This window comes from Typopeltis vanoorti, chromosome 1 (genome assembly GCF_054136105.1).
Source record: "Typopeltis vanoorti isolate ZY-2024b chromosome 1, IOZ_Tvanoo_1.0, whole genome shotgun sequence".
In the NCBI taxonomy this organism is placed as follows: domain Eukaryota; kingdom Metazoa; phylum Arthropoda; class Arachnida; order Uropygi; family Thelyphonidae; genus Typopeltis; species Typopeltis vanoorti.
Genome location: NC_143549.1, coordinates 131,367,734 through 131,392,558, shown reverse-complemented (window position 1 = coordinate 131,392,558; position 24,825 = coordinate 131,367,734). Strand labels below are relative to the sequence as shown.

Genomic DNA, 24,825 nt, shown 5'->3' with positions numbered 1-24,825 from the left:
TGTAATAATAATAATAATAATAATAATAATAATATAAGAACTGCTGATCAATTCAACACTTTTTACTGTGATTCTAATATTGCTATTCAGTTGTGTCATGTGTCGCAATTTCGTAAAACATAATATGCGCTTGAAAAAAAAAAGGGGGGAAGAGAGGAGGGAAAGAAATCCCCCCTGCTCTTATTTTGGAAAGTTGAGTACGCTGATGTATGAATTGCTGTTTCCGGAAGGCCTTCAGACTTTCAATCCGCATGTTTTGTGCAAATAAGTATCCTTCCTATTGATGAAAGCGTGTGGAAGTTAGAATCGTATTAATAAAGCAACATAACAAATGCAGCTTTAGAGGACTTTTATATGTCTATTCCATTTAAACCTACAGGCGGAGAATTCGACAGTGGTTCATTTAAGCATATTTTTATTATACTAGTTGTGGATTTCTGTTTTCCAGCGGAAAAGCCACTGGTTTGAAAAGGACCTTGAACTATAATGTGTGAGAAAACCGGTTCACTTGTTAGTTGTCTCATGAGAGCCGCAAGAGGATACGCTGCCGTTCACTCACCTTTTCTTTACTACTGTCATGGAGAAATCCGTGAGGGAGTGGATTTCACGTGTGACGTTCCAAATACATCTCCCAGTAAAATACGAAACTTCTCACTGTCAGTAGTAGGTAAGTATGTCATCGAGGTAATGTTTGCATATATGGTTAAATAATTTTAGCCTGCTTTAAAATTTCACTTTTAAACCAAACGAGGCGATTCCTGTCGTAATTTGCCTTAGGCTCTTCAGCTTGTTTTTATATATCTGATTTCCCGTATTTCATTTTTATAAGTTCGCAGTAACAATTATGTACTTTATGCGATTTTAGGTTTTGAACCGTGATCGAAACCATACCTACGTTACAGTTCACGGTTCATTGCACTCATGTTACATTATTACATAAATGTGGTTTTAGACATATTTTGTAGATGCTTCATTTATTAGCGCAGTTTTTGGTATTCGTAATAACATATAAGGTTACTACTTCCTATTAACATATTGTCCAGTATTTATTAATCATGAATATTTTAAGCCAAACAAAGTAAATGAATAATTGGGTTTGTAGGTGCAACAGAAAAGGAAACCTTGAGCCAACATTTTTTCACGGAAGTTTTCGTTGTCAAAACTAACAACTTGATGGAGATTGAGGTTATATATCTGCGATGAGTCTACTGACTCCATGGAGATACCCGTAATAATAATAATATATATATATAATGTGTGGGGAAAAGATGTCATAAAGAGAACGATCGTACTGTTTTTTTTTTTTTTCCTCTATTCACAACTAAGTCAAACTTAAATAAATTTTTCGATGCGTAATTATAAATATGCATAGAGTATTTCGAAGCATCTTCGATGCAAATTGTAATGTTTTATGAATTTGGTGTGTGTGAGGTACCGGAAAAAAAAATTAGAATAATATGCTTAATAACATGATTGGAAATGTATTATGCCTTAGTTTCTGGCACAAGGACATTATTATATGCAGGTTGCCACACTATCATCCTTGTTACCCGGTAGTTTTTAATTATTGAAAAGTAAACGTTTTTTTTAAATAAAGGATTTATTAATAATGTGCTTTTGGGGATAATACTGGGGGTAATAGTATTATGCATATTATTATATGCATCATCACCATTATTATTTTTTATTATGTCAACATCCTTTCATGGCAGAATCACATGCGGCATCCAAAAATCTGATGTTCAAGCATCTCTAAATTTGTTATTTTCCTAAGAATACATTTTTTAATTCAGCTTATTTTCTTTTTTACATGGAAATTATTATGAAATATACAAACACTTGCCATATATTCACCATAATAATATTTCAATTGATATAATTTCCTCTCTGTTAAGAAAATATAGCCTCCTTTCTCAAGGCACGCATTTTAAAAACCTCCCTTGTTTGATAGCCATCTTGACTTTTGCATGAAGATAGGGTCTGGATGATAGACTCCCACTTCATTACGCAGTACTGAGAACAGTCTAGTGTTCAACATGCTGTTATTTAGTTTGCAGTCTTAATAGATAACAAAAGAGCTTCATTGTGTTGGGCAGTTTTGCTGCCAGATTCTCCCAATGAATAAAGCACTGGGAGAATTTAGTGAATAGAGTATAAAGTGCAGGCTGGAAAGGTGACGAGTGATAATGAAAGAAAGAATTCTCTTCGATTACCAAGGGTAACTGAAGAGAATCTTCTAGTATATGGTAAGCAAGAGGGAAAAATATTGTTGAAAGTTTTTTTCAACACGAGTTTTTTCACATGCAAACATTGTTTGCTTACACTTGGATAAAGGATAAAACCAAGAATATAAATTCTTGGCATCTTTAATTTATAGGAAGAATAATTATGGTAGAGTGATGCTGTTTGGTAGTTATGGTATTAGATTGATTATTTCATGAGCATATTATCAGTGTATATCATGCTGGTGTAAATGATGCTGTTAAATATCGGGTTTTTCAAATCCCGCATACAGACAAATCGGCCCTTCAGAACACACGCAATTTACAGACAAAAAATACTAGTTGTGGTAGTGGTGGAGGTGGGCGGTAGATGGCATTCGTGGAGATGATTCGTAGTAGAGGTTCGGTGTAGTGGTTGGACAGTTGTAGGTGTCCTCCTGCGATGAGTCTTCGGACTTCTTGGAGGTGTCACGAATAATAATAATAATAATATGTAGAAGGGAGGCAAATATTAGAAGTATTAAAGTTGAAAGAATAGGAGGTGTATCAAGTGTTGATTCAGTTAGATGTTAATAAGGCTGTGGGAATGAATGACATATCACGTATTTTTAAGGAATGTTGAAAAGAGTTAGCTGTGCACTTGATCTGGTTATATAATGACAATCTTGCAGTGGAAAGGTTCATAAGGAGTAAAAAGAAAGCAAAATAAGAAGAAAAAAAAAAGCAACACACACACACACACATATATGTGATATACAGACCAGTCTGTATATGTGCAGTTATAGTTAGTGTACCTGGAGAGTTGGTTAGGAAAAAAATACAAAATTGGATTGACAGACATAGGATTTTTTATGATAGTCAACTTGGGTTTGTAAAAAACAGATATTCTTTATGAATCAATTTGAATTTTATGATTAGGTGACAAATGTGTTGAATGCAGTGATTTCTTGGATTTTGCAAAGGCATTTAATACATTGAAGTACAGCCGCTTGAGGATGGGCAGATAATAGATTGGTTAGATGGATAGGAGATTGACTCACTGAGCAATACTAACAAGTTGTATATGATGGAACAGTATAACCAGTGGTGTCCCCCTCATGGATATGTTCTTGAGCCCTTGCTCACTTCATCTTAGTGTTAACTAAATGTAGAGCACAGTAGACCACACTTTGTCTACTGTGCTCACATTTAGTCATTTGTTTTTATTGTGATGTGGACACATTGGAGAAGGTTCAGAGACAAGTGACTAAGGCAATATCAGAACTGGAATGTTGGCTATAGAGAGGTTAAAAGAGAGTTACAAATTACAAAATTTGGTTAATTGGAGGAAGGATTTGATATAATAGATATTTAAGTTAGTAAGGGGATTTTATTGGATTCCTGCAGAGGTAATTATAAAAAATGTAGAAGGGAAGAACAAGAAGTTCTCTGGAAATTGTGTAAGAGTGTGGTGAAGAGGGGTGGTCAGGAGTAATTTTTTTTAAAAATAGATAAGTGGGTGAGTGGAACACATTACCATAAGGCAATGTGAATACAGGAAGTTTTGAGATTTAAAGTTCATTATAAGTGTATTGCTGGCTAAATGAAATTCCCACAATGAATCTGCTGACTCCGTGGAGGTTGGGTGATGACAGTAATAATAATTATTATTATTACGGACTACTCCATGGAGTCTTTATACTTATCAAGGGAGGCCCTAAACATTATGCCAAGCACTATCCAATATTTGTGTAGCATCGATCATACTTTGCTTTGAACTCATTCACAATCATGGCACCCACAACAGACTCTGACAACCTATTCTGCTCATTCACCACTTTCTAAGTGGTGAATCAAAAAATCTGGCTCTAACACCCTTGCCAACTACACTCTTGCTCAGTTTCCATGGATGGCCCCTAATTCCAGATGAGTCTTTGACTCCATGGGGTCTTGGGGTAATAATAATAATAATAATAATTCTCCCACCACCAGACCTGTTCTGAAAAATATCCTCTGAATTTGTCTTGTACAAACCGGTTAGTAATTTGTATGTCTCACCTTTTCCATCTATCGGCCAGTTTCTGTAACCCACAAATCTTTAACCTGTTCTCGTAAGGTTCATTCCATAGACCTGTTACCATCTTGGCCACTCACCTCTGAATCCTCTCCTCCTTCACCAAGAAACCCTGGCACCCAGATCTGCATGCAGTAGTCAAGATGGGTCGTATCACGGATCGATAAAGAGGAACAATAACAACCTGCTTGTCTCTGCTCATCAAAGTATTCAGTAACCAAGCAATCTGATGAGCTGCTTTAGGCACTTTTGCTATGTGCCCCCTAAACTTTAACTCCCTATCCATTAACACTCCCAAGTCTCTGGCTTCATCAATTTCCTGGAGTATAGTTCTACCGATATAGTATACAGCTGGTAATTTTTACCCCCCCCCCCCCCAATGCATAACCTTACACTTTGTCACATTGAACTGACATCCATTCTCCTTTGCCCAATCTGCCAGTCTATCCACATCATCCTGCAAAATTTTGAAATCATCTGTATTAATTATTGCTCTACCCAACTTTGCATCATTGGCAAACAACTGAAGTTCCTCTCAGATTCATTCTATATCATTAATGTGCAAATTGAACCACCCTCCTATCCATTTCGCTAACCCTATATCCATCCTCATGTGCTGCTGTTTACTGATTAGAATTTCATGTGATATCCTTTTAAAAGTTTTTGCAATGTCTAGCAGTATTATTGTGAACCCATTACCATTTATACAATTCAGCTGTCAGTGTATTATATAATGTGAGCAAGTGACTGAGGCATGACCTACCTATCCTTCACAAAACCACATTGCCTCCCCCCCCATACAGTATCCTATTTCTATATATGCATATCTGTATTTTGCTCTTGATCAACTTCTGATATGCTGAATGGTTAGAAATTTGCTACATGCCTCCTTCATGCAATGGGACTATTTTTCCCTCTTTCCATCCCTCTTGGGATTAACCCAGAGTTGAGACTTTGATTAAGCAATGTGGTCAAGGACACTGACAATTCGCTAGCAGCTTCACATAAAACTCAAGCTGGTATATATTTTTCCCTCTTTCCATCCCTCTTGGGATTATCCCAGAGCTGAGACTTTGATTAAGCAATGTGGTCAAGGATACTGACAATTCGCTAGCAGCTTCACATAAAACTCGAGCTGGTATATCATCCATTCCCACATCCATATTCACATTAACGTTCTGTAATATGCTATGCACCTCCATTTCATTTACCTCAGTTCCTATATATGCCTTTTGCTTCTCTCGTTACTGCAATATCTCCACAACACGAGACAGATTGCATTTGAATGTAGAAGGGTGCAGGCATTTGGAGAGAGACTGTTGTTTTCTGGGCAAAAGTGTGTTGGGAGGGGTATACACTATATTACAGAGCCAGTGAGTACAGGAGGAGTAAAGGTTGTTGGTATCAGTGATATTTGGTTAACTGAGAAGGATGTATTAACAGGGTTAGAAATCGAAGTGTATAGCATATTTCAGCAGGATAAGGAAAGTAAATATGGTGGTGGAGTGTTACTCATGATTAAGAGATGAATTGTGTGCTCTCAGGGTGGAGAATCTCAGTAGAATTAACACTAATGGCTTTGAGAATATATGGTATGAGATGGATGTTTATAGGACAAGATATTTAGTGGAATGTTGCTGCAGACCAGGGAATATAGATGATGAACAGGAAATGTTTAGGCAAATTACTTTGGCAAGTGCAAAGTGAAGAATCATCATGAGGGACTTGAACTATAGTGATTGACTACTGAGGAGGCCATGCTTGCAATATGCTTATGTTAAGAATAATAGGAGTAATCCAAATCAAAGAAATCTCATTTTGTCCAGAAATTTGGGAATTGTCAAAAGTAAAAACTGGATGAAGAGCATTCTTTTTTTTTTTTTTTTTTGTGGAAAGGCATTTTGTTTCATTGAAGTTAATCACAAAACAGTTTTGGTGATTTAGTATACCTTAATTTATTAAAAAAAAAAAAAAGAAAAAAAGAAGATACTTCACAAATGAAGTGTGACAAGAGAAAAACTGACAACATTTGCCAATCATAAAATTGAGTGTTTAATAAGCTTTTGTATTTAAATGTCTTGGCAACATCAAGGACAACTAATCAAGTTTCTCTGAAGTTTCTCATTCTGTAAAATTTTTGCAGCATATCCTGAACTTATATATATATATATATATATATATATATATATATATATATCAGTGACATCACATGCCCATATCGGTTGGGTGTGCTGTTGTGTGGCTTATGCAACCTGCTACAAAATTCATGTCAATTTGACTGCATTTTTTATTGATGTAGCACATCTTAATTGGTCCAAAGAAAATAATTGTAGAATAACTTTGAATACTTTAATTTATCAATTAATTGTAACCAAATCTGCATAGACTGGGGGAAACAATGTATTTGCTTTAAGATATACATTAATATACATTTTAAATAGATATGCATTAAGATATTCAGATATGTATTAGAAAGTAATAATGAATGAGAATGCTATATCTATATTTGGTTGGTATATTTGAATTACTCAAAGGTGTAAATATGTGAACCACAATAAGTCATGTGAGAATGGAAACTGTAAAGGAAAGAAGAAGTGTGAGTAAAAATACTTTCATTAATGGCAAACAAATTATTAATAATTGACATTTGTGATATGTGTGTCCTACAAGTTACTGGGAGAGTGAATAGCATGTGTTCCTATTAAGTCTAGACGTGAATAAGTGAATTTATGATGGCATAATTAAAAAAAAAAACTTACGAGAAGAGGAAAAGAGATTCGTTTGCAAAGTATAACTAACTAATAATGAACAGCCACTATAGGAAGAGGCTAATCCATTGAACTAATAATGTTGATCAGGTGATTCATTTAGGCATGGCAGGAATACATTTGATTTGATGGAGCATCAAATTATCTCATAAAATTTGTTATGCATGTTGTGTATTTTTCTGGTTTATGTATATTTCTCTTTGTTTTCTAAGAATTTTATTTTCTTTACTGAGACTTAGTATATATTATATGCAATAATAGGATACATAATATCCAATCATTGTTGGATTATTTACACTTTTGGTAATCCTGCATTCATTAGTTTTTTTTTTTTTTTCTTAATGTCAGCAGCTTTTCTGTCTTATTGATAATAGGTATCTCACGTATGTTTTTCTTTATGCTTTTCACACTTTTGTTTTTTTTTTACAAGCAATTAAAACAAGTAGCTTTGTTTATCACTAAATACAGTAAAACAGACATTTAACATCTGTCTACTATATTTAGGACATTTAATGTAATTAGAAACAACTTGAATGACACACTTAATGGAAAAACACTCCTCTCCCACAGACTATGCTGCATGCATCAGACACAATAACCAATCACAGCCACTAGGTGCTATTGTCTCAGTGCTTGTCCTGCCTTGCCTTATGGATAGTTTAAAACCACTGAATACTAAGAATTTGACCCACTGCACCATCTGTACATCTGTTCAGAGGGCTCAAAGATGTATTTGTGACTGCACACCTGGACTATTAACGTGAATGTGAGGTAATGTTTAAGCATCCTCTTTATGAAGCATTAGTACACTATGTTTAATTTTAAAAATCGTGCAAAGCCAGGAAACAGGGAAGTCTTTACCAGGAATAAATGCAAAAATATAATATCAGTAATATTACTATTCCTTGGATGTACACCACAAACCTAGCACACCTGGAATATTCGCCCCTGATATATATATATATATATATATCTCTCTCTCTCTCTCTCAATCCCTTACTTAATTTGTTTCTTCCGGTCACTGTTATACACAGTATATGACTGCACTTGCTTCACCATATTGAGCTGGCAAAACAAGCGTAAAGCCTTCCTTGCCCTCACCAGTTAGCTTTCTTCTTCCTCCCTCTTTTACCTTGCAGTGTCGAGGATTTTTTATTCATTTAACCGCAACCATTATATGAGGATAAGGTGGTTGGCTATATGCCTTCCGTGTATCCTATGTCTGAAGAAGCTATGAGTTCTCAAGGGCAGGTTGCCTGCTTGCAGGAAGAAAAATCCCAGATAAACTGGGGAGAAAACCCTGCAGTCTACACTCAACACCGGCTAACTTGACTGTTTCTGAGAAAGATCCTAAACTCCTCACATCAGCGATGGGAATCAAACCCAGGACACTCCTTTCCCAGCATATAGTTGCGAAGCACATAGCCACTTGGCTAACTGCGCACACTAATCACCAGTTAGCATAAAATCCAAAGACCTGGGTTTCCTCAAATTATTTCCAACATCATTAATGTACAAATTAAACAGCAGCAGTCCCAAGTATATATCACTGTGGTAGACACTACTGGTCACTTGCCTCTTCCTTGATTTTATTCCTTCATATACCACTCTTTGATGTATGCTTGTAAACCATCCAATATATTGCAGTTTACATAGTAGAAATCAGTGTATTATCCTGTCAAATTTGTCTTTGCAAAGTCTAACAATACCATGCAACTATTTCTTTAATCTAATCTGGTTTTCAATTTATTTTACAAGCAGAAAGAGAGTAAAATAGAAACTTTCCAAAAATTGAATCTAACTATCCAAATCCCATGCTATCCCCTATAAAGTGAGGATGTTTATGTTCAATTGGAAAAACCTATTTTTGAATCCTGTCCTAATTTATGAGGAACTTTTAAGGACTTTTCAACTGACTGAGTTAGCCTAGTCTAATATGGATGTAGCAGGATTTTTCCTTCCAGAATTTTTCGATTTTTTCCTTTTGTAGAACAGAAAAAATGCCCATTTTATCTAAACATGCATTTTTATAGGGAACCACCAAATGCTCATAATGTCAAAACGTGTAGATACTTGTACAGCAGAAAACATTTAAAGGAAAATGCATAACTTCCAAAATTGGTTAACTGAAAGGCATGTTTAGTCTGCTCTATAAACTACCTTTTATTGTTTATTTTAATTTAATTACTGATAGATAATCCGAAATATATCAGTTAATGTTAAAAACAGATTTATACTCTGTTCCAGAAATATAAATTTTAAATATCTTTCTAGTAACATCCTCAAGTTCATGGTTATCTCCATAGGGTAGGCTCACTTGTGGGAAGTCTGCACCAACCATTATTCCCATAATACTTCTCCTTGAACTCATTTAAAGAGAAGTATTATATGGTCCTCGTGACTAATACCGACAATTCATTCCACTATATATTAAAGGCACTAAGAAATTATATACTTGGTTTTAATCCTTTACCCAAGGAAGCAAAACAATGTTTTGTACATGAAATAAATTCATGTCTGAGCTGCTTGCATATAGAAGCTAATGGCTTCACATCACTTGCTTTAGAATAAATTCTATAATGCAAAGCACACACACCCTTTCAGACATGTAAAATGCTATGCATAATGGGAAGGGCCACTACACAGATCAGTTCTGACTTTTATTGAGGTGGAACAGCATGTCCAAAACCTCTGAAGTTCTAAAAACGTGGAGCGCATAACCTTTAAAAGGCCACTATCCAGTATCTCCAATCTTGTCAGTGCCCTGAATGGGGATCACTGTCCAAAGTAACTGATAAATAATAAATGCCCAGAGGATCATTGTGTGGAATCTCTCAGGCTGTACCTGATAACCAAGCCAAACCTCAACCCAGCACAACCAAAGGCAAGTCTATTACTGCACCAAGCCTTCACTCGCCGAGGTGGTAGACAAGCCACCAGAGCACATGGGCTTACTTTTCTTTTTGGTGAACAAGCAGAAGCTCTTTTTTCTTACTGAATCACATCTTTCAGTGGGAGCGAGACCTGGGGAGATACCAAGGTTGAAGTAATGCAGAAGCCAGTAATCTCTCGATTAATGTGCCTCCAATTAGTACGTTTTCGATTAGTGCATCATTTTTTTTCTATACTCAGATTCGATTAGTGCATCTCTAAAATTCGATTAGTGTGCCTAATATACATCTTAAAAATAAATGTTACAGATTTTAAATATTTTCTGTCTATACATTTTTTATGGCTAACTATTTTAAAAAATCACTCACCAGGATAAAATAATTTAGTTACTGATAAAGTTATTTTTTAATGTCATACAGTACTACACTATTTCCATGTACACTATGTTCCAAATTTATCGCCAAAATTTATGTCATCTGCTAATTACATAGCATTTTGGTGATCAAACTTATGCCTCCTTTGTAATGTTTTTTAATTTTTATTTATTTTAAAGTATTTTCTCAATTATCATTATTATTATTCAGGCCTCCATGGAGTCAAAAGACTCGTCGTGGGAGGTCCTTCCTAAGAACATAAAGTCTGTCAAGACTCATCGAGGAGAGGTTCCCCCCCCCCCTAAGAAACACAAAGTCTATCATACCACTCCTTAAATGCACTGACCGTTCTCGCCCTCACCACTCTATCAGGTAATGCATTCCACGGCTCAATCACCCTCCATGCAAAGAAACCACTCCTCACCCTCTTGCTCACAGTTTCCTTTCGTCATCGCTCCTTCCTGCTGTTCAACCAAGTGAAAGAACTCCTCAGTGTCGAACCACCTCTCAACAGTTTAAAAGTCTCAATCATATCACCTCTCCTTCTTCTATCTGCCCAACTCTGCAGTCCACATTCCCTCAGCCGATTCTCATAACTATCCTTGTACAGTCCTGAGACCATCTTTGTCATCCGTCTTTGTATCTTTTCCACAGTTAATTTATCCCCTTCAAATCCTGAGGACCAAATCTGAGAACAATAATCCAAGTGTGGTCTGATCAGAGACTTATACAACGGAATGATAACCCTCTTATCTCTGCAGGTCAGTGTCCTTCTCATAATTGCAGCAATCCTCTGTGTTACCTTCACCACCTTTGCAATATGTCCCCTAAACTTCAGGTTTCTATCAATCATTAACCCCAGATCTCTTGTCTCCCCAACTTCCTCCAGTATAACTTCTCCCATAGAGTATGCAGCATCCCATCGATGTTTCCCAAACCTCAAGACCTTACATTTTGCTGCATTAAACTGACCCCCCATTCATTTGCCCATCTATCTAGCTTATTCAAATCCTCTTGCAGGGCTACCACATCTGCATTATTACTAATAATGCTTCCCAGCTTCGCATCATCTGCAAACAAATGAATATCCCCTTGCAATCCACTGGCAATGTCATTGATATAAAGGTTAAACAATATAGGTCCTAGTACTGAGCCCTGTGGGACACCACTTGTAACCTTCTGTCCCCTTGAAACTGCTCCACCATACACAACTCTCTGATACCTATCAGACAGCCAATCCTGAATCCAGTTGACCAATCTGACATCCAGACCAATGTGTTGCAACTTAAATATCAGCTTATCATGTGGCACCCTGTCAAATGCCTTTGCTAAGTCTAAGAAAATTGCAGTATATGCCTTTCCCCCATCTAATGTTCTTGTAACTTTATTATAAAAGGCTAGCATATTGCTAAAACAAGAGTGCCCTTTCACAAATCCATGTTGACTCTCACAGATAACATTACCCTCATCTGCCCAGTGCTGTATACGGTCCCTCACTACTTTCTCCAAGATCTTAACAACTACTGATGACACACAGACTGGTCTATAATTAGACACTTCCAGTCTGTTACCACCCTTATGCAGTTGCACTATCTTACCTTCCTTCCATTCCCTGGGCACCTTTGCCGAAGCCAGACTTTCATTGAAAAGCCAGGTTAAAGGCACTGTCAGTTCCCTAGCACATTCTCTCAAAACTCGTGGTGAAATGCCATCCGGTCCAAAAGCTTTATTGACATCCAGAGTTCTCAGTATCTGAAACACACTCTCCTCATGTACCTCTAAACCTTGAACCTGCCCTATCCCTCTAGCATTAAAACTGACTCCTCCAGGATGAAATACTCCAATAAAGTGGTCATTGAACAATTCCACTATGTCCTCTGCATCAGTCACTCTATTCCCATTTTTATCCCACAATATCATTCTTCCACAGTCATTTCTCCTCCTACTGGCCACATAGCTAAAAAATTCCCTAGGATTTTCTTTGGATCTTAGGGCCAATCTCCTCTCATATTCCAGTTTCGCTTTCCTTACCTAGTTACTCTTCTGGCCTGTGTCTTATATTCTTCACGCATCCTCTCTTCACCTGTCTCCTTATATCTCTTCCATAGCCCTCTTTTTCACATGCAATTCCTGTTTAATATTGTTTGTCATCCACTTTACTCCAAATTGTGTCCTCTTCTTCACTCGTGGTATATAACTTACCATTGCTGCCAACAAATATTCTTTCACAATTTCCCACGCACTAACGATATCCTGGCCTTCCAATTCCTCCCGCCATGAAACTTCCCGAAGTTGACGTCTAAGACTATTATAATCACCTGCATTATAATTCCACATAAGTTCCCATCTCTTTGATACTCCTGCATGTCTATTCATTTTCCAAGTCAAAACCATATGGTCACTCTCTCCAACTGGTGTGAGAGATGTCATCTCAGTTATTATCAACTCTCTTCTGATGCTATAACCAAATCTAAAACTCTTGAACCTCTTGTTCCCTCTGTTACATGTTGCCTAAGGCATTTGTCCCTCAAGAATAGAATTCTAGAAATTCCATTCCACTATTGCTACATGCATCTTCCTCTCTCCAATTTATACTACTGTAGTTAAAATCTCCCATAACAATCATTCTTCTTGCACTTGCCAAACTTAGCTGTCTAAACATCTCCTGGTCCCCATCCTCCGTGCTCCTGGGTCTGTAGCAACACCCCACTAAATATCCTGTCTTGCCTACCTCTACCTCACACAATATGCTCTCAAAATCATTTGTCTTACTTCCTTCCAAAGCCTCCACTCTTAGAGGACATAGGTCATCACTTATCATAAGCAGTACCCCACCACCACCACGCTTTCCCCTCCTATCCTGATGAAAAATGCTATACCCAGCGACTTCTATTCCTGTTATTATATCCCCTTCTGTCAACCACGTCTCAGTGATCCCAATAATTTTTGGCCAGGCTGATGCTATCTGCGCCACCAATTCCTCTCCCTTATTCCGGATACTCCTGGCATTAGTATAAAGCATATAAATGCCATTGTTTCTATATCCAGCATTATCCCTTCTAGACTCCACTAGACCCCTTCTAGACACCAAACACTCCTCACGCATCCTATCTTGACACCACGGATCATTGAGTCGTCATACATTATACCTCTTACCATTCCCTCTCTCCTATTGTTTCCATTCTCTCCTCTTCTTTCATTCCCATAGGTCTCTCTCATTCCCTGTCCTGTACTGCTATTCTGTCTTCTAGCATTCCCATACCTCTCTCTCTCTCTCGTACTGTTTCCATTCTCTCCTCTTTACCTGACATCATCTCCATTCTCCCAAGTATCCATTCCCACAAGAGGCCACCCCTGCTATCATCCTCCCTGGGACACACTGACTCTTTCAGAACAGCAATCTCTCCAGATGCCTACGTCCTTCCTCATTCAAATGTAAACGGTCTCTCGCATACAATTCCTTTCCTTCCTCAAATGCACTCCAAGCATCCACATATACCAGTCCTCTCTTGTCACACATTCTTGCTATTATGCCATTCAATATCACCTCTCTTCTGCTCAGCTGATCATTATCATACGCAACACACACACACTAATTTTCCTCTCTCTGTCTTCTTCCATACAGTCTCAAGCAAAAACCTCATATCTCTCGCTGCCCGACTTACATTACCACTCAAGTCATTCGTTCCTACCATCACAATCATCTCATCCACCCTTTCCCATCTCTTAATTGCCATAGCCACCCTTTCTATTGTTCCTCCTGGCAAACACTCCTCACGCATCGTATCTTGAACACCACAGATCATTGAGTCGCCATACATTATACCTCTTACCATTCCCTCTCTTTTATTGTTTCCATTCTCTCCTCTTCTTTCATTCCCATAGGTCTCTCTCATTCCCTCTCCTGTACTGCTATTCTCTCTCTCTTCTAGCATTCCCATACCTCTCTCTCTCTCTCCTACTGTTTCCATTCTCTCCTCTTCTAGCACTCCCATACATCTCTCTCATTCCCTCTCTCTCCTACTGTTTCCATTTTCTCCACTTCTAGCACTTCCATATCCCTCTCTCGTTATGTCTCTCCTACTGTTTCCATCCTCTCATCTTCTAGCATTCCCATACCTCTCTCTCATTCCATCTCTCCTACCGTTTCCATTCTCTCCTCTTCTAGCACTTCCATATCTCTCTCTCATTCCATCTCTCCTACTGTTTCCATCCTCTCATCTTCTAGCATTCCCATACCTCTCTCTCATTCCATCTCTCCTACCGTTTCCATTCTCTCCTCTTCTAGCACTTCCATATCTCTCTCTCATTCCATCTCTCCTACTGTTTCCATCCTCTCGTCTTCTAGCATTCCCATACCTCTCTCTCTCATTCCATCTCTCTCTCTCTCCTACCGTTTCCATTCTCTCCTCTTCTAGCACTTCCATATCTCTCTCTCATTCCGTCTCTCCTACTGTTTCCATCCTCTCATCTGCTAGCATTCCCTCTCTTCTGCTGTTTCCATTCTCTCCTCTTCTAGCACCCCTATACCTCTCACTCATACTCCCTAAATTCTCTCTCTCTCTCCTACTCTGATTCTCCTTGCATTTATCTCTTCCATTCTCCTAATCTTATCTTTCATACTTCTGCTCTCATTCACAAGACATTCCACCTCCTCTTTCAACTCATCTATCTCCCTCTGCAGGTCAGTCACTCTTAATCTAAATTCACTCTCCCAAACAAAACCATCTCCTAAACTTTCACAGTTACTCACACCTTCCACACTATCAACTATTATTTTCTCATTCATATATATATCTTTTTTTCATTCTCTCCTATCACACTACTTGTCTTCCTACATTCATTCCCCGTTCCTTGAGCAACAAAGTCGGATATCGATATTTCTAATGCACTTATTTCCTCCATCTGCCTGCATTTTGCGCATATACGCTCTCTGCTCTCTTTCACAAGCCACACATCTAATTCCCAAGACACATACATGCCGCAAGTACTGCATGCCACAAAGTCCCTTATGATATTGCTAATAATTGAGTTCTTAAATGGCGGAGGACTTGGCGACGCCACTTGCGACTGCTGCTGAATCCGTCATGATTCCTTACTGCCGAGTAGCGTAATCGTTAATTATTCAATTAATAAATTCCGTTAAATAAATAGAAAAAAAAGTACAAACAATTACAAGCAAAACAAAACATTTAAGTACACTAAATAAAATGAAATATAACTAAATACAGTAATGAAAACTTAGCTTCGTTTTGTCTTCCACCGTTATGCATTCGATTCCGAAGGTAACCAAAATATATTATATCGCGACAGCAACTAACTTCCAAAAAACAACCACTGAAGTACACTCGTATTCAGAGAAACGATTTAGCACTCAAAAACGTAGAAAAACGGGAAAAAAAAACAGACCATTCACCAATTTAAAAATCACTTTCTTCTACACAGCTCAAATTCACCGCCACATGCTACGGCGACACTCAAAAAAAATACAAGGTTATTACCTTTGCTGCATCTCTTGCAACATAAAATTACCATTATCATCATTATATATACAGGGTGTTCGGGATAAATTTGACATATTTATAATTAATTATATTTTTCCGTAAGTTACATGTATTAACACACACTTCTCTTCATTTAAAAGTTTGGACCCTTCTTCATTCATATACAAGATGTCAGAAAGGATGGATACCTGGAACCTACCTGAATCATGGAAGAGAATAACTTGTATCATGATGATTCGTGCCCGCCATCAAAATAAGGATATTACGACTGCTGCCCAATGCTCCCTGAATACAGTAAAAACAATCAGGCATGAACTAGAGACTTGCAATGGTGACTACGAGGATGTAGCAAGAAGAAAGATCCCTAGCAGACGATCTGATTGCGTTCGTACAGCAGAATTCCTCGCAAATCTGCAGGAACAGGTGTTGAAGAACCCTGGCATTGGAATTCGGGCTTTGTTCGTGGAGTTGCTAACTGTAGTCAAGCCCTGGATAACAAGGGTAGCCAATGGTAGGCCGTATGTATGGCAGCAGGATTCGGCCCCTTGCCACACCTCTGGGAAAAGTCAAAAATGGTTGTCTGAAAATTTCTGCGACTTCACCAGTCCAAATGTTTGGCCTCCAAACTCCCCAGACCTTAACCCCATGGATTATTTTGTATGGGGCGCAGTTGAAAAAGACACCAATCGCACTTCCAGTAATACAAAAGCCCAGTTAATGGATAAAATTAAAACAGTTTTTGCGGCCCTTCCCAGGGAGACTGTAGCATCAGCTTGTTCGAGGTTCCGAAGCAGAATTGAAGCTGTGATCGATGCTAATGGTGGTTATTTTGAGTAAATCTTGTTGATAGTATTGTAATTAACTCTGCCTGTAATGTTTTTTTGTCAATTCATTAAATTTAATAGATACAAAGAAGATTTTCTTTTTCCTTACGAAACTGTCAAATTTATCCCGAACACCCTGTATATATATAATGCCTGTACTATCCGGCATTCTTTCATTAATAGTAAAATAATTAGTGAGGAAAAAAATAGAAGTGTGAAAATGATTCAAAAATAATCTCATTGGAAGAGAAACTTGAAATAATAAAGGAAAATGAACAAGGCAAGTTCAGAGCAAAGATAGGACAAGAACACAAAAATGGGTGAATCAACTATAAGAGATAAGAGCAATTATAAGCAAAGCTGCTGAATACAAAGAGAAAGTTAAGGCTGCTTCAAGTTCATTATGCATACACTCGAAATCAAAGTACAGGGTGTTTCAAAAAGAATGACCCGATTTGAAATAATTATATTTAATAATGAAAATGTGGTTTTTATTCATGAGCTGCTATGCTCATTAACTAAGCATAGCGGCTATTTGGGCACTAGTAGTGGCATCTAGTGGTCGTCATTTGAAACACCCTGTATTATAATGATTCAGTTAGAGAGACTTCTTTCTACATGGATCTAAGATTGTAACCCAAAATGGATCCCGCTAAGCACTGACCTTATTGAATCAAAAGCATTAGGTCTCTCTACAACTTTGAAAGAAAGGGCTATCAATGACGAAAAAAAAAAAGAATTCCATGCTAGTGCTGGGTGGTTTGAGTGTTTCAAAAAGAGAAATAGCCTACATGATGTAATCACAGGTGAAGCTGCAAGTGCAGATAAGAAAGTTGCTGCAAATTATCCAGAGATTTTGAAGAAAATTGTGGAAGAAGGGGGGGGGGGGCTGTTGTAACCAACAAATATTTAATGTCGAAGAAACTGCCTTTTTTTTTGGAAGTGAATGCCTTCTTAGAATTTTCTGGCCAAATCAGAGAGATCTCAGCCTGGTTATAAAGTTGCAAAGTCGAATGAAATTACTGCTAGCAATATACGAACCATTTGGAAGCACAATCTTCCACATTGTGCAAATGATTTTAGAGGCTTTTCAAATGAATCTAAGTTAATTAAATCTCATTCTGAGAAATTGAGTGATTCTGACCTGCTAAATTTAGTTGCACATTGGGAGGACGACAAATCCACTTCAATCCCTCTCTCACAGATGTTCGGTTTCTGTCTTGTGCCTCTTCTACAGATACTTGCGTAGACTGTGCTCTGCTGAATTGGCCACTATTATTCCTCTGCTCTCCTTCAAAATCATTAAAACAAGATCCACTGCTAACAACACTCTTTTACGGTCTGCCTTAAAACTCGCCAAACTAACTTCATTGCCTCCTCTCAGTCTCCCCCACTCTGCCTTCCCCAAAGACTACAACTCTCAGCTGTTCAAGTGAAATGTGAGCAGACTCCTATACTTTCTTCTATTTATCTGTCCCACACATGGCACTAGTGTGCTTATAGGTCTTGTGGCCTTTCATGTGTAGATTTAAAAAAAATAAAAGTTTGGAGAAAAATGCTGTTGGGCAGTAGATGGTGTTTTGTATAGATGGAGGATTAAGTAGTGAAGACGGTGTGTTGGGTGGAGTTGAATTCTGCAATGAGTTCTTGTACTCAAAAGTGTCATATAATAATAATAGCCACTCATCCTAGATATGCCAATTTGTGATGTCTACTGCCCACTTGCACCTCCTGGCTTATAGCAGTGACCATGTATTTCATCCTCTTGGCTTATTTTACACCAGATAGTTGGAAATACACTGCCCTCTGCAACCTTGTCTTCCTGCTGAGCTCCTGCTCATTTTTGCTTCATTTCTTTTGCCATCATTTGCAAAAACTTTCCTTCCATTCTGTTCCTTCTGTCCTATCTAAAAATACTAATACCTTATGCAGTCTGACCCTTTGACTATCATCTTCCGTCAACAAAGTCGTACTAATGCCTACAACCTTTGCCTAAGTTGAACTAATAAATGCCAAAAAAAAAAAGTCTTCTCTCTTAGTCTTGAGGCCTCTGGTATTAATATAAATCTCCTTACACCCACAACTACCTTGACACTTTGTATTTGCTACCTCATTCATATTTGTTATGTGACTGCATTCAACATGCTTTGGTCATTCACATGCTTTCTTGTTTCAAGGATGCCTGCATATCCCCCCCCCCCCTACTAGCTCTATTTTTCCTGACTCTGTACTGGCTGCACTCACTGAACAACACTGTCTCCACACAGATGTTAGGTACAGATGTAATCCATCACTTATCTATCCAATTCATTCCACACACACACACACATCCACAAACTGCACACCATTCTTCCTACATAACCTGTGCATTGACTCATTGCAATTATGGCCCTTCTTTTTAACCCTTTTTCTACCATATTAATCAGCAGACTCTCATCAGCTTTTCTCTTACCACACTTGTAATATGCCAAATCAGTCTGTGCTGATCTGTCACTGCTTCTGATGTAGTGACATATGGGCAAATGCTTTAATATATTTTTTGCTATGATATATTCTCATAGATAAATACATCCAAAAAAATACTGTTTTTGTAATGAATTTAATATTAAATTATTTATGTATTGTGGGAATGGTTCCCATAATTTTGTACTGTTTTCCACTGTATTTAATAATTTAAAATAACTATATTACAACCTGACATAATTATTCTGTGAAATAGTAGTTATCAGAAGAGCGATTTTATGTGTTTGTTTTTTTATTAAGTTAATCCCACTGAATTTTTAGTTAGATATTCAGCTTTTCTTTGCTCTATCCACATTTTATTGAACATTTTTGCATGTTTGTTGAGGCATGCAAAATCTTCAAAATGTGTTATATTCCTGCATAAAATCATTTATTTTTTATTAATTCCATTAATTTTGTGATATTTTATTTTAGTTATAATTGCTTTCTGTCTTTCTTTATCTAACAGGCAATGTTTTTTAAACCAGTCACATGGTCTTCAAGATGCATGAGCTTTTTGCCCAAGTGCTTACTAATCGCGATCTTTCTAGGGCAGGGGACCTATTTTCTATAGATGACAGCTGCATTGTGGGAGATTTATCAGAGGTACTAACCAAAATCCAGGACATTGCCAGTGCCTCTAACTTTACTCATAATGACAACAACCAAAGTGTTGTGGAAATTTGTATTACTAGAGTTACATCAGCCATTAGGTAATTGGATTATCATTTAAATTATTCATTTTTATTAATGAGAAAATTATAGCATTAATAGTTTAGGTTTTTTTGAGGGAGAGAAAGGGATAGGCACCATGACATAAAAAATGGTTCCTTTCTAGAAATAAAAAGGAAAAAAAAAGGTTTGATTAATATAGGACAACTTAACTATAAATTTGTGCTAGTTCTTCTGTTGTCAATAGGAAGACTTTATTAGAGCTATTGTCAGACTTTTCAGTGCTTCTTCTTAAGGGTAAATTATTTCACACAATATAATAGTTTTCATAGAATTCAGTATATGTATCCACTTTTTCGTTCTTTCATTTTCCTGTCATTTAGAAAACGATAGTGTTCTTTCAGTTGATGTTAGGTACAGTTCAACAATACCCCACTCCTCCAAATACTACTTTATCATGTATTGATTCTCTCATGTCCAGTTTTCCAGTCATTAAATCCTCTGTTGAGATCAGTAAGTGCTGACTTTTGCTGTTTTATTAGTGTAAAAAAAATAAATAAATAAAAATAAAAAAAAGAAAGAAATTAGCAAAATGTAGAATTGCATTTGCAATATCTCTTCACCCCCTCAGAGTTCTTAGAAAAATAATTCTTCACTAAATGTGAACATCATTCTCTTTTGCTTTGTGAATGATCTGCATCGATACCTTCATCTCTCATATTTTTTAATATATATTCTTAGTGTATTCAGTTAATTCAGTCAATTAACAGGATTTCAGAAGTTGATTAATTCAGTTAGGTTCTTACACTCTTTGCTTCAGTTGATAGCAGTAGATTAAAGTTGACTAATTCAATTGGTGTTTCTTCAATATTAAGTTGGTTTTCTACTAGTGGTGGTAGAGTAAGAATTTTCATTGCAGTTTTCCAATTCTGCATTCTTATAAGATTCTTATATATTGATTCTTCTTCCAACTTCCATTTCCTTTTCTTCAGTTGAAGAAAACCATGATTTTGTAAGTTTAGAAGATGGGATTTATCAATTCATATGCATTTCCTCTTTTCTGTCTTGAAATCCAAGAGTTCTTTGCTCATTTTAATTCAATTGATTTAGGGCTTATTATAAAAGAAATAAAATACTATGCTAGTTTTTTGATACAAATTTAGTTAGGTTTGAGTTGCTATGCTCATGTGATATATGATGTAAGCCAGGGCTGTCCAAAATATGGCCCGCAGGCCACATCCGGCCCGCTGTAGGTTTTGATTTTCATGAGCAAAAAAATGAAATAACAATTTGAATCGAATGCTTATTAGATATTTTAATTCTATCACTAATCGATAATCTCGATGTTGGTAATTTTATGACTTTTCTACATCACTATATACCCATGTGTTTTTCAAATATTAGATGTGTCAAAGAAGCATTCCTGCACTGTTTAGTTCCAACGTATATAACATATGTACTGTATTTATTACTCTGGGTGTGGCCTTTGGATAAATCTTTTTTTTTTTTAATGCAGCTTTGATTACCTATGGTTGGACAGCCCTGATATAAGCCATGCATATAAATGATATATCACACTACTGACATGGTGGAGCAATACCCTCATTTAGCACCTTAGACATTTGCTCAGGTTTACTACCTTATTACTATGAATCTGTGTATATTAGCTTCAAATACCCGATAGGTACCCTTTGTGGGGGGGGGGGGTTAGAGGATATTATGATAGTAATAATATAACCTTTTTCACATATTACTAACTTCTATTAACAATTTTCCTCCACATTAATCTGTTATCTATCAAGACTCCAATATTATCAGATTTCTGTGTTCTAAGATACCTCTTCCCATATCAATCCATAGGTTTTTTCCTGACTTAATGGCAAAAAATACTTGTTTTGCTAACTTTCCCTTTCCATTCTGTTCAAATAACCTCATCTGAGATTAGCTCTGTTAGCACATTCCTGAATACAAATGTCAAGTTCTCTTTTAATATTCTTGTTTTCAATATGATTTTGTCATTGATGCCATCTGTCATTCCTCTAATCTTTCTCAGAACTCTCATATATCTGCAGTCTCCAGTCTTTGATCAAGTGTACTATCTCTAACCCATTTGTTAGATCTTAGATCAATCAGTTCATTTAATCTGTAATTCAACGCTCTGAACAGGTGGCCTTCTGAATCATGTAGTGCGACTATTGTAAAACTTTTATATGTAGATGATATTTGATCAAATATCATCTACTCCTGGATGGTTCTCCTGTTTACATTCCTTGAATGTTGTTTTCTACCATCATGCTGTCACTGCTTGTTTCATTTAACAGTCTTTCAAAATAATTACTCCAGACATGTTATTGTGGATTCACTGTCAACAATAACATATCTGCAATAATTATTTTGTAGTCCATCTGGACCTGAAGGAAAGACAACTGTAATTTGTGATGCATAAATTGCTTAAATCTTCAGATCTTTCTCTTCCCATCAAGAAGCTTGAACACCTCCAAGTTAGAGATAGTTGTTGGAGGTTTTTCCACTTGGTTGTACTATAAATTAAAGATACCAAGAAATTATATACTTGGTTTAATCCTTTATCCAAGTGTAAGCAAACAGTTTTCACCTGAAGTATTTTCAGGACTGGGACAACTCGTATATAGAAGCTAATGACTTCACATCACTTGCCTTAGTTTCCCACAATGCAGAGCACATAACCTTACAGACATGTACAATGCTATGCATTATGGGAAGGATCACTACCCAGACTGGCTTCAACCTTTATTGAGGTCTCATCAGTGAGAGCCAGACCCAGAGGTGATACTAAGGTTGAAGTAATGCAGAAGTCATATTTTCATATACGAGTAGCGAAAAGGTGTCACATCAGTGAGAGCCAGACCCAGAGGTGATACTAAGGGTGAAGTAATGCAGAAGTCATATTTTCATATACGAGTAGCCAAAAGGTGTCGCACCTTATTATTAAAATACTCTGGATTAGAGATAGTTGTTGGAAGATTTTCCACTTGGTTGTACCATAAATTAGATACCAAGAAATTATATCCTTGGTTTAATCCTTTATCCAAGTGTAAGCAAACAAAGTTTGCCCTGATTGGGAAGAACTATATGAGGTTGATAGAATGAAGGAAGATGATAAGCTGAATATGTTGGTTCAATATTCATGTACAGTTGGAGTTGAACTGTGTATGGATGTAGACCAGTAGTTACATGTGTTCTTACATGATTAGAGGAATGCAGAGAAGTGGTAGGGCATTCTGGTGGAGCAACACCAATAAAAGTACCTAGAAAAAATGGTACAATGCAGAAAGAGCACCTAATGAAAAGGCGACTGGATGGAGTATATATAAGAGAGGGATCACCTCTGTATACAATCAAAACTCTTAGACAGGTTTTGGTACACCAACTGAAATGTGAGAACAATAGTTTAAGGTTGGTTAGACTTTGAATTTATAAGGTATTAGAAGTTGGGCAGGAGAGAAAAATAATATGGTTGATTTTGGTTAATTGGGACACACATCAGGAATAGAGCAAATATTTTTGCCCAATTATGTGAAGTTCATGTTAATAATTAACAAGTCTTAAAAAGATAAACTAATATTACACTGAGCAACAAATTGTTTATTCAAATTAATTATACACCCTCTGTCCAAAAAGAAACCGAACTTTTGATAGAAAATAACACACAGGCCAATTATAATTATTCAAATCATTTATTTCAATCAATATACTCTCCCTCAGCTTCGATACAGTGTTTGCCATGGTGAATTAATTTGTTAAATGAGTTTTTTATATCGGTTTTTGGGGATACTGTTGAGGGTGGTGGTTACTGCTGCTTGAACGTTTTCAGTGGTATCGTATCGCTTTCCTTTCATTGGCAAATGAAGTTGGGGAGTCACAGGGTGCTAAATCAGGTGAATACTGTGGGTGATCCAACACACAAACTTGGTTTTTCCTCAAAAACTGTCTCGCAATGTTCGAATGATGAGATGGTGCATTATTGTGCAAAAGTGACCAGCTGCCTGCATCATGATATTCTTGCCGTACGCAACAAATTCTCACTATCAGTCGCTTCAAAACTTCGAGATAAAATTCACCATTGACCATTTGGCCAGTGGAACGAATTCTTTGTGGATAATGCCCTTGGAATCGTAGAAACAAATTAGCATTGCCTTTACTTTTGACTTTCCCAAGCGACTTTTTTTCAGATGCCCCTCTTCTGATGGTCTCCACTCAGCACTCTGGCACTTTGTTTCAGGCCCATACTCAAAACACCACACATTTCGTCACCAGTAACGATCGTTTCAAGGAAGTTTGAGTCCTTATGAGCGGTTTTTAATGATGAGGTCCTTGCAGTGTTCGATTCGATACATTTTTTGGTCATCGGTCAACTTGTGGGGAACAAATTGCAAATTCAATTTACGAAGGCCTAAACTCTTGGTCAAAATGTTGTGCACAGTTGATTTTGGAATCCCCAGTTCATCTTCAATCAATCTCGCAGACAATTTCTGGATTTCTTTGAGGAAATCATGCACTTTTTTTGGATGTTAACTTCGCTCAGTCCAGTTTTTGGATGGCCCTGCATTTTGTCGTCCTCAAGCATCTCTCGACCACTTTGAAATCGCTTAAACCACTCGTAAACTTTAGTACAGGATAAGCATTCATCACCGAATGCTTTTTGATAACATTTGATGTGTTTCGGTAAAACTTTTACCAAGTCTAACACAAAAGTCAATCGCAGCTCTCTGTTTGAAACTCATTTTCCGACCATTTGTCAAAGCACACTGTCACTCTTGGCACTATAACTCGGCTTCTGATGAAACAAATATCATAAACAGTTGACACTAATGAAGGTTGCAGCTTTCAACAACAAAATACAACAGGTGGCGCCACTAGTTTCTTCTATTTTCGAAAAGTTCGGTTTCTTTTTTGGACAGAGGGTGTAATAGTGAAATATATACACATTTAAATTTACTTCTTTATTATCAGCAGAGACAATGACCTGTTGTCC

The 24,825-nt window shown here is 37.0% G+C and overlaps 1 protein-coding gene across 1 annotated transcript in view; it reads left to right on the top strand.

Moving 5' to 3' along the window:
* The first annotated feature begins 597 nt into the window (after positions 1-597).
* Positions 598-24,825, top strand: part of melt (ventricular zone expressed PH domain-containing protein melted) — a 338,615-nt gene continuing 314,387 nt past the window's right edge. The window contains exons 1-2 of the mRNA XM_090398172.1: positions 598-667; positions 19,609-19,852. Of these exons, the coding sequence (XP_090254298.1) occupies positions 19,632-19,852 (221 nt within the window). The 5' untranslated portion in view covers positions 598-667; positions 19,609-19,631. The remainder of the gene's footprint in view (positions 668-19,608; positions 19,853-24,825) is intronic.